Source organism: Panthera tigris, chromosome D1, assembly GCF_018350195.1.
Source record: "Panthera tigris isolate Pti1 chromosome D1, P.tigris_Pti1_mat1.1, whole genome shotgun sequence".
NCBI lineage: Eukaryota > Metazoa > Chordata > Mammalia > Carnivora > Felidae > Panthera > Panthera tigris.
Window position 1 is genome coordinate 98,928,709 of NC_056669.1, and position 11,298 is coordinate 98,940,006.

General features: G+C 43.2%; 1 protein-coding gene across 2 annotated transcripts in view; it reads right to left on the reverse strand.

The window, feature by feature from the left end:
* NUP160 (nucleoporin 160) overlaps positions 1-11,283 on the reverse strand; it is a 51,733-nt gene extending 40,450 nt beyond the window's left edge. For both annotated transcript variants that reach the window (XM_015537557.2, XM_042957619.1), the window contains exons 1-7: positions 11,175-11,283; positions 10,795-10,906; positions 5,828-6,038; positions 5,294-5,516; positions 3,910-3,988; positions 2,947-3,061; positions 2,293-2,451 (exon numbers count right to left, since the gene is read on the reverse strand). In XM_015537557.2, the coding sequence (XP_015393043.2) occupies positions 2,293-2,451; positions 2,947-3,061; positions 3,910-3,988; positions 5,294-5,516; positions 5,828-6,038; positions 10,795-10,906; positions 11,175-11,274 (999 nt within the window). In that variant the 5' untranslated portion in view covers positions 11,275-11,283. The remainder of the gene's footprint in view (positions 1-2,292; positions 2,452-2,946; positions 3,062-3,909; positions 3,989-5,293; positions 5,517-5,827; positions 6,039-10,794; positions 10,907-11,174) is intronic.
* Positions 11,284-11,298: the final 15 nt, after the last annotated feature.

The window sequence follows — 11,298 nt, forward strand, 5'->3', positions numbered from 1 at the left end:
GGAAAGGAAGTAATAAAACTATCTTTATTTGCAGATGAGGTTATCTTGTATACAGGAAGTTCTAAGGACTCCACTATAACCCTATTAGGACTAATAAAATAATTCAGCAGGGTTGCATGATACAAGACCAATGATATAAAAATCAACTGTATTTCTATAAACGTTCACTGAGTAATCTTAAAATAAAATTAAGAAAATAATTTCATTTCAATAATTTCATTTCCACTAGCATTAAAACGAATAAATACCCAGGAGTAAACTGGTCAAAAGAACTGCAAAACTTCTACTCTGAAAACTATAAAACATTGTAAAAAGAAATTAAAGATGTAAATATATGGGAAAACATTCCATGTTTATGAACCAAAAGACTTAATATTGCAAAGATGGCAATATTTTCCAGCATCATCTACAGAACCAACATAATCTCTATCAGAATCTATCAAATAATAATAATAAACATATTTTGGTCTCTGCCACTGGGTGCTGGCACTAAGCTAAAACCCTTGTAATTTCCTGAATGATGAAGATGATAGGAGCATCTTATACAAAGCTCTAGAATCCCTTGGAATTTCCTGGGTGATAAATGCCTTTTCTTTTTTCTTTAATTTTTTTTTTGAACGTTTATTTATTTTTGAGACAGAGAGAGACAGAGCATGAACGGGGGAGGGTCACAGAGAGAAGGAGACACAGAATCTGAAACAGGCTCCAGGCTCTGAGCTGTCAGCACAGAGCCCGACGCGGGGCTCGAACCCATGAACTGTGAGATCATGACCTGAGCCGAAGTTGGACGCTTAACCGACTGAGCCACCCAGGCGCCCCGCCTTTTATTTTTTCAAGTAGGCTCCACAACCAGCATGGGGATCAAACTCACCCTGAGATCAAGAGTCTCTACTTACTCATGCTCTACTTACTGAGCCAGCCAGATGCCCCAGAAACACCTTTTGTTCTAATGAGATGACTCCTAGATAGCTTCAAGGATTAGGGCTGGTCACCAGAAAGACCAAGCCATGATTAGAAGCTTGAACTTTCAGCCCCAACCCCCATTCTCTGGGGTGGGGAGAGAGGCTGGAAATCTAGTAATAATGGATTATGCCTACATCATGATGCCTCCATAAAAATCCCTAAAATAAAAATCCCTAAAGTATGGTATAAGGAGAGCTTCCAGATTGGTGAACACATCCATGTGCCAGGAGGGTGGCAAACTCCTACACCACAGGGCAGAGGCCTTTGAACTCAGGATCCTTCTGGACCTCACCCAACATACCTCTTCATCTAGTTGTTCATCTGTATCCTTTGTCATATAGTAAACTGGCAAATGTAAGTTACTGTTTCCCTGAGTTCTGTGGACTACTGGAGGAAACTGAGACCGAGGTCAGGGTCATAGGATGGATGAATCAAGAGCCCAAGGAGGTAAAAAGAGTATCCACATTTGGCTTAGAATGTAGGTGCATGAGCAGAGTGTGAAGGCTTCCACACATATGGAAGGCCTGGTATAGGGTGGAAACTCAAGCAGAACAAGGAGGGTGTTCACATAGAGTAGCAGTCCGTATTGGTGATTAAAGCCCAAGCAGGGAAGGAAGGTGACCACTCAATAGGGGTGGCAGAGTATCAGCTCAAAAGGCATGAACAAGGCATCCATATGGAGGGGCAACCTGTAGTTGGGCATCAGAGCCCAACAAGGGTGAAGAGGCACCCGGATGGGCACCTCCAGCACAGTGAGGACAGACCCTACCTCAGTGAAATGTTATCCGGATTAAATGGATAACATGCATAAAGCGTGTGAGCCCAGAGTAAGCACTGTCCAAGTATTTGCTATTAATGTACATAAGGGGCCCGGCATCATGGCAAACACAGAATATCCAACGAATGGTTGTTTATTACAGGATTACCATTATATGACATCCGAAATACCTCATCTACATACAACAGCTAGTGTTTGGAAGACGAGCAAAATTATTTCTAAAAATTAACTTCCCTCCAACCACTTAGTAACACCTGCATCCCTTTCATAACTCCATTTTTCCACCCAGATGTCCAAACTGGCTCTTTCTTATTTAGCTTTGGTTAACTTTACCTTTCACGTTCCTTTGAACTCTCTACTCCCTTTCACCACGACTTCTTCACGATTTTTTTGATTCACACATTAGCACAAAACCCATCATCTCCACAGAAACAACACATGAAACACCTAGGTTGGTGGGAAGAGCTTAAATAGACTCAAATGTATCTCCCGCTACTTGCCCACATCAGTACATACAGTGTAGCTTGATACAGGTCTTATTTGTTTCATACCTGTCCGCGTTTTGGTGAATGCATGAACAGCCCTAGGTAGAGTCCCATGGAAGGGGAATAAGCAAGCCGTAACTTATGTCCAGTTCCAATACTGAGCTGAAAGTCTTTACTCACAGGAACATACTCCAGCATGTCGGCCACCATCAGGCACATTTGGTCCTGCTCAAGATAAGTCAACAAGTAGTATCAAAGAATATCCAAGTCAGGAAAAACAAATTTCTTCCCCTTTGAAAGGATGTGCACTCATCACACCTAGCACTCCTCTTTTATCTGCTGAGGGACACTAAAGATTTTTTTTAAAGTCTGAGATGAAAATGTCTCTTAAGTCTGATAAATAAGATCATCTAACTGTTTTGCTTATGAATCCTGAAAACTGTTTTATCAACTTGCATTGACAAAACACATTCATTCCTCTTAAGTGAAGATTATTCTCTGTACTATCTTAATTCTGTAGGATTCATAATTTAAAAATATATAAAAAGGGGAGAAATGTATGAAAAAGCTAAATGAAACTGTCTGAATGTAGAAACGGCCTGCAATTTCCAAACTTCAGTGATCTTAATAATCTTTGACAGAAACAGCAAGATTGACTTCAATTCTCTTACAATTCGCAAGGCTATTTTAACTTACAGTAACTATAAATGTAGCATTTACCTTATAAGACCACATTCGTAGTTTATGATCCTGGCACAGAGCAAAGATGAAGGCATCGTGCTCGACACAGTGAACAGCAAGAGCGAGGGGACGATCTGAAGGCCCCTGGTCACCTCTAAAAACATAAAGCCCAATTTTAGGCTCGTAGTGTTCTAACTATCAGGTTATTAAAACTTGTTTTTAAAAACTTTTTTTTTTAACATTTATTTATTATGAGCATGAGCAGAGGAGGGGCCGAGAGATGGAGAGACACAGAATCCAAAGCAGGCTGTAGGCTTTGAGCTGCCAGCACAGAGCCCGACGCAGAGCTCGAACACACAAACCGCGAGATCATGACCTGAGCCGAAGTCGGATGCTTAACCGACTGAGCCACCCAGGCACCCCAAGATTATTAGAACTTGTAATTAAACAGATAAAATAAAGTTATAAATGTACCATTTTGTTTAAGATTTTAAGTATTTCCTACATCCAACATGGGGCATGAACTCGCAACCCCAAGATCAAGAATTGCATGATCTACCGATTAAGCCAGCCAGGTGCCCCTATAAATGTACACTCTTAGTCAACACAAGGAACCAAGAGTTTACATGCTGGTATCAGATAACTATATTTTCTACTTGGTCTATAACCAATCACTATGATATACTTTAAAGGGCTCTACATAAGAAAGGAATAGAGTTTTAATCATCAGAAACTTTCTACTTCTAATTTTACACAAAATTAGTGAGTCAGGGCAGAGCACTGAATTGAATATCATGAGAATATATAGAAAAAATCAGTTTCTGCTATCAAGATGTCTGAGGTGTGGCTCTCCTCAGATGGACTGTGATATTTTGCAGACTCTTCTCCTTTCCGGTATAATGCTTATCTGCCTTAGAGTAAGACTAGAATCACTAATAGTTCCTGACCAGTGCAAAAATGAAATTCTTGGGCCCTTTGGTTTGCCCACCAGACACCACTTACCTGATAGCTGTTGGCATCCAGCCTATAAGCAGTCTCTGCATTACTGAACTCTGTTTTAGTTCCACAACTGACACCATCCCTACGAGATTGAAAACAGACCAGTGACATCCAAGGCACCTCTTGATCAGACTCAGAGAAACTCAAAAACAAGGATCCATCCAATCATGAACAAGTTCCTTACAACAGGTGGACAGGCTTCTCCATTTCCATACTGAATAAGAGAGTTTTAGGATGTACCTTTCCACATACATCACACTTAAAATATCTTGAATCATTATTGCATTAATAAAAATAGCACTAACATATTGCTAGGGAAAATTTTTGCCAAACAGTTACAAATAGTAACCTGATTGCTGCTCAGAACAGTCATTCTTCCCAAAAGAATCATTGGGTTCCTTTCACGTGTCAGGCACAGTTCTAGGTGCTGAAATGTGGCAGTAAACAAAACGTTAAAAAAAAAACACCTGTCCTCATAAAACTTACTTTCCACTGGGAGAAGGGCAGAAGCCGAGACAGCTCACAAACTAAGCAGAATGGTAATAAGTGAAAACAGAAAGCATACAGTGAATGCTGCGTGTGTATGTGCAATTTGGAAAAGGGTGGTCAGGGAAGGCCTCACACACTGAGGGAACACTGAGTGAAGACCTTGAGGAGTTAAGGGAATGAGCCAAGCTGGCAGCTGGAGAAAGACTATCTCAGGCAAAAACCCTGATGTAAGAGTGTGCCCGGTATGTTCAAGGAATTGCAATTGCGAGAAGCATGAGGCTGGTGTAGAGAAGGCGAAGGGGAAAAAAGAGGTCCCTGAAAGCCAACGTAAGGACTCTGGGTTTATTCAGAATGATATGAAGAACAAACCCTCACTTGAGGGCTTTGAGCAATGGGGTGACATGACTCTACTTAGATTTAAGTGTATCTCAGAAGTTTCTGTAGAGGGGTAAGAACAGATCTGAGGGATATTTAGGAAGATAATGCAATAATCCAGGCAGGAGACAGTGGTGACTTGGAGCAGGTTATCAGCAGCCGAACTTCCTTGTGTCAATTAACTTATTTTAGTTATAGTACCTCAACCTGAAGGTAGATAACTAGTCAACTCGTCTCTACTACAGGCCTTAGACGAGGCTGTCTTACAGTTATGTCTTCCCACATTCCAAAAAGCTTTACAATTCCTCATCCGCTGTATAAAATCTTACCTTCTCAGAAAACAAAACAAAACAAAACAGTAAAAGCACTAGAGACTCCTTTGGCAAGCAACACTGAATGATCAATTTCAGGGGGAGTAGGGAAACAATTCCTGCCTTGTATGATGGGTATGGTCTTCTAAGGTCTGTTTTACTGCCAACATTCCTTGCTTAAAGTTAAATCCAAGTTCAGCTCCCACTCTTACCAGGTATGTCATAAGATGGTAGTTTAAGAACAAAGATTCCCCCAGAAGCAGACGGAAGAGCAAACAGAGCCTCCCCGTCACTGCCAAGCCAAGCTGCCGAGGAGGTAGAATTAGGGGAGAGTCCAGGTACTGCTGGAATTAATTGAGAGTTGCAAGGATCCCTGAAATCAACTTTTCCAACGTCAGTAAATATTGACTGCATCTGACTTTCAATTACCAACTCCTGTGGAGTAATTAAAAAGAAAAATCTGTTAAATCAAAATAAGCTGAATTTTGCTCAGTTCCTTTCAATGGCTACAAAAGCTTTAAAAGAAACAATTGAGCCTGGAAACAAAGCTGTTCTTTTTCATCAAGATTATTTCAACTTAAAAATGTGTCTGATCATTTTAAATTGTAACTATCAAAAGTATGCTTGGTAAGAGCTACCAAGAAATCCAATTTTCCTTCAATTTCTAAAGGATATTGCTCCAGCATTAGATGTGTGACAACCAGAGTAACTTGGGAAATAAAGGATATTACTCTTAACCAACTTACGCTCCTGTACATCCGGGAAGGGTGTGGTAAAAGTAATCTGTGCACTGTCTGATTGGTCAAGATCAAGATTATCACATGATTCTGAGTCTCAGAGACGTGAACCCCTCCAGGTAAGAGGCTGCAATTTTGGAATTTGAGGCGAACTGCATTATTCAACAGATTTACGTCCAGTGACTCTTCCACCAGCTCCAATGTATCTCCAGAGGTCTTCCTATTAAAAAAGAGACATTTGTTTAAACAGTTTATGCTTTCCTAACTGACTGTTGTTTTGAAATATATGGAAGTGGCTTCCAGATGAACTTTCCCAATTTCAAAGTTTTGGGTAAACAAATTCAGATCAACTTTTAGAATCTAAACCATCACGATACATTCATTTGCCAACCACAGCACCATATAAAATTCCAATCTTACTATATGATTCTCCGTTAAAATGGAGGCATTTCCAAACTTGATGGCTTATTTATTTAGGATGATGATACTCAAAGTAACTGAACCCCACTATAAAGAAAATTCACACCATGCACCCCCATTACTTACAGTGGAATGCCTCTACTATCAGTACTACAGCATCATACTACGGTGACCCTAACAAATGTGACTCTTTCCCTTTCAGTGACTTCCTCTTGGATGCAGGGAAGACCTCTTCAGGCGCAACTCTGCCATACGGTAGCACTGGATCATAGAAAACACCGTGCTGGGAGGGCCCTACCTTCTCATCGGCTCATTTACCAGTCTGCCTGCATCCTCCCCTGAAGAGCGAGTCTCCTTTCAGCAATTTGAGGGCAACCTCTGATGTTCTCAAGTATATCCCTTCTGTGTCCATCTCTCCTTCTGCCAAAGCCTTCCCTCAACATTCAAATGCGCTCTTCCCTGGCCTCTCCCTTTCCATCACCCCATTCCTGCCACTATCCGGCTATCACCATCTCTCCTTTCCCCTCCATGGCCATGTCTTCTCTATCTCCTCATCTCCCTCATACTCTTCAACCTGCCCTCTTCTTACCAAGGTCACCACACCAATTCCAGTGGATTCCTCAGTCCTGTTCTTACTTGACCTCTTAGTAGCATTCCCCATACTTGACAATGCTGTCCTTCTGAGAGTTTCTTTCTTGACTTCGATGATACTACCCTCTCCTGCTTTTTCCCTGTGTCTCCAGGCATTCCCTCTCCTTCTCCTGGACCTGACGCTTGCATTTTATTTCCTCCAACCTTGATTTTCGGGTGTCTTATCTGCTTACTGTACCCATTCTCTCAAAGCGCATCTTTTCCACCCCCGAAGCTGTACGCGCCATGGGAACTCTAATTTCCTAGGGCTGCTTTGCTTCTGGTAACTCACGGCACGTCATCAGCACAATTTTTTGGACTCTCAACCTCGTCTCTGAAAACCTGCTTCACCTTCCTGCTTTATGGTTAAAGTTGGGTCCTGGATCTTGCCCTGAGGACACCCCCCAGAGTCCTCTCTAACAGTGGTAAGCTCTCTCTGCCACACTCTTTGTGCTGGGGCCTCAAAGTGGGGCACAGCTGTCCTGCTTGCTCCCCACTGCCACTCCAGCGCCACTGTTCCTCCCTCCCTGCCCGAACTACTCAGCTCTGAGGCATGTGCAGCCAGACACCACCTACGACCCCTGCCCACCGCAGTTATCTGCAGGTCTCTTTCATTCCTTGAAGACTAGCTCCTGGCTCACTGTTACTCTCCCACACTTCCTTTCCCGTATCTATATTTTTTTCTAATATCTCACTTTCTGCAGTTCCCCTCTAGTGATTGCTCTTGACTGTGTATACATACACTATTATACTTCCTCCATACACTTGCTTTGCCCTCCTTCGAGAATTGGAGTTCTCTGCTTCTCTCACAGCGGTGCTCCTTAAGAGAGCTATTCTGTACTCACAATTCCTGTCATCTTCTCTCCAGAGCCCAGCCACTTCGGATGTTTGTACCACAGTGGGAGCAGTTTCTGACAAACCTCCACCACGCAGACGTCTATTTTCATTTCTCTGACTTATATGCAGTACTTAACAGGTTTTCACTATTCTTCTCCTTGAAATATTTCCCTTAGCTTCTGAGATAACACTCTCTTTTTGTTCAACTCTTATTTCCCTCCTATTCCTTCCTGGTCTCCTTATCTTACTAAATATTGGAGTGCTCCAGGGTTTAGTCCTCAGACCTTAACTTTCCTCCACTACACAAGTTCTCAACAGGGGAACGATCTACCCCACTCCTTAATAACATTTAATAGTACCTGGAGAACTTTTTGCTTGTCACACTGGGGAGGGGGTGCTCTTGGCCTGTAGTGGGTAGAGACCAGGGATGCTACTCAATACCCTAAAATGTGCAGGGCAGCTCCCCACAACAAAGGTTTTTCTGGCCCCAAATGCCAATACTTCTGGCAATCTCTAAGTGATCTCATTCAGTGTAATAGCTTTAAATGCCATCTAATGCCAGCAATTCCCAAATCTATATCTTTAGTCCAAACTCTCCACTGAACTGGCTACTGCCTCAACACTTCCACCTGGATATCTAACAGGGGTTTCAAATGAAACCTGTTACAGAACACCTAGACTAGCAAACCTGAAAAACAAAGAGACCAAAACACCTACTTCACCTTCACTCTTCTCCAACTCAATTAATGGCATCTCTGTAACTTCCAGTTGCTCAAGACAAAACTCTGGAGGTCACCCTTGATGCTTCTCTTTCTGTATACCCTATATCTGAACCAATAGTAATTCTAACAAACTCACCTTCAAGACATATCCACAAACAGAATATTTCTCACTGCCTCTGCCAATACCACCCTGTTCTAAGCTGCCAGCATCTCGTCTGGACCGTGGCACCAACCTCCTAATCAGTCTCCTTGCTCCCAACCTTTCCCCACTATACCCTGTCCTCAATACAGCAGCCACAGCGATCCTCTAAAAACACAACCTAGATCAGGTCATTCCTCCACTTAAAACCCTTCAATGGCTTCTTCTCATCTAACTCAGAGCAAAAGTCGAAGCCTTAAAGTTACCAACAAAGCCCTGATTTGACCCGTGGCTACTTTCCTATTCTACCCTTTGATCACTCAGCTGCAGACTCCTGCCCCTTGCCATTCTTTGAGCACAATGAACAAGCTCCTGTCTGAGGTTCCTTGCATTTTTGGTTCCTTTTTCTTGGAAGGCTCTACCTGAAAAATCTCATCCCCCCGATACCTACTTCTTCCGCTCAAATGCCAACTTCTCACTGGGTCTTCCCTGACTACCTTCTATGAAAGGTAACTGCAGGCATGTCCTGCAGGCATTTCCCTTTCCTCTCACCTTGCCTCCCTGTTCTCTATTCCACTCATCACTGGACAAACTGAATTTATTTGTTTTGGGGGGTTATTGTTGTTTATTGCCTCTTTCCCTCCACAAGAGCAGGGACTTTGTTTTGTTCCCTGCTATATTCTCAGTCCCTGAACACTGACTGGAAAATATTAGGTACTAAAAAGTGTTTCTTAAATGAGATTTGTACGTCAAACATAGGTCTCTCTTCTGAGCCTCAGACCTATACATTTCAAGGCCTACATGACATTTCTGAAGGGCTCCTACACAGATAACTTCAAATGTATCGGAAAGAATTATTCACATCTCTCCATCTTCTTTGTATTAGTAAAAGGCAACTTGCCCACCCAATATCTTGTTAGTCACACCAGAAACCAGGGAACTGACTTTGTTCCCTCCATTTCCCTTCCCATCTTCTACCCCATATTCACTCTGTCACCAAGTCCTAGTGAAACTGCCTTCTAAATGCATCTTAAATCCATCTATTTCTCCTTTCCTAGCTACTCCCGTAAGTGAGCCACCAGCATCTCTCACGTGGGCCATCATTAAAGCAAGCAGTTTTTTTGTATTATACCTATCTAACTGAAATCCACCTGCCATAGAGTAAAACGATTTTTTTTCTTTTTAAAGAAAAGAAAAGGGGTCAAGACCTGAGCTGAAATCAAGAGTCAGACGCTTAACCAACCGAGCCACCCAGGAACCCCTAAACTGTTTTTTTTTTTCTTAATGCAATTTTGGTTATGTTAGTAAAGAGTAACTCTTTAAGATCCTTCAGTGATTACTCAATGTGCTCGGGGGGAAAAAATCCAAAACGCTTAGAAAGGATCTGAGGGTCCTCCATGATCTGAGTCCTGCTTACTTCCCCCGTCTCAGCATCTTCACACCACTTTCCATTTCGCCCACTGTACTTAAGCCACACAGATCTCCATCCAGTTAGTTCCTCAAACCTGCCCAGTTCCTTCTACCTCGTGGATTTTGCATATGGTGATGCCGTGTGCTGGACGGCTCTGTCCCCCAATCCCCTCCCTGCCCGGCCAACTTTTCATCCTACAGATCTCGGGTTAAATGTGATATCCTTGAAGGCCTTCTCTGTCTCACTAATAACATTTGGTCCTCTCATTAGCCTCTCACAGCCCCTATACTTTTCCTATGAGGCAAGTATGAAAAATTTGTATTTATACACCTATGTCGCAGTCCCTTACTTTAGTGTATTTTCCTTCATAAAACTGCACCATCAAAAGCAGGTCCACACCCGTCTTCAAACAGCTACAACATCTTGCGTGATGGAAATGGTGTTGCTTTTGTTCACCACTCCATCTCTAGCAAACTTAGATACTAGACGTGCTCAGATGCCTGACGTGAAAGAGCTCAAATGTATTTGAAGAATTAAGGAAGCTGTAGAACACTATAAAAACACAATGAGTTCAAGTTTAAGACTGGACTTTGGGGCTTTATCCCATAAGCTTCATTTCCTCTGCTTTTAGTGCTGCCTGGAAGGGCAGCTCTCCTAGTACTCTGCGTCTCCCTAATTTTCCCCTGATTCAGATGTGAAAACAGTCCTCTTTTCCTGTCTATTACCGCCTCGGAGAATGACATTCTGGGAACAGCCATGAGAAGTCAGAAGTCCAACAGCCCAACCTGCCAGGGGGGTTGGCGAACACAGCACTTACCAATGAATGAACCTGTTTCTGGTGACGGCGAACAACTTGCCACTTTCCAGATAACAGAAGCCTCCCGCGCTCTCACTGTATTTCACGGCTCCAGCCAAGGCATTTGCAGTCCCTGCAAAAGAAGATTGGTCAGCCCGCACACCTAGCTCTCTAGGGATGACAGGGACTGAAGGCACTGAGAAAGCAGAGGGTGACGACTGACAATCCATACAAAGAGAAGGGGAAGAAAGGAGGGCGAAGTAGGACACTACGCAAGCTCTGATCCCGGGGCTATAGGCATGTGGACTTAGGAGTATGAACGAGGGGTCAGACATGTAGGGACCCATAGGAGATGCCCGAGGGGAAGGACCGGATCGCGTCCTCCTTAGCTGCTTCCGTACCAATGCCGCACACTGTGAATTCCCGAAAGTGTCTCGGCCTCTCGCGCTCAGCACCGCTGAGTTCCACGAAGCTCCGTTCCAGGGCTCCCGCCGCCGCCATCTTCCCGCCGCCGCCGCAAGGCTC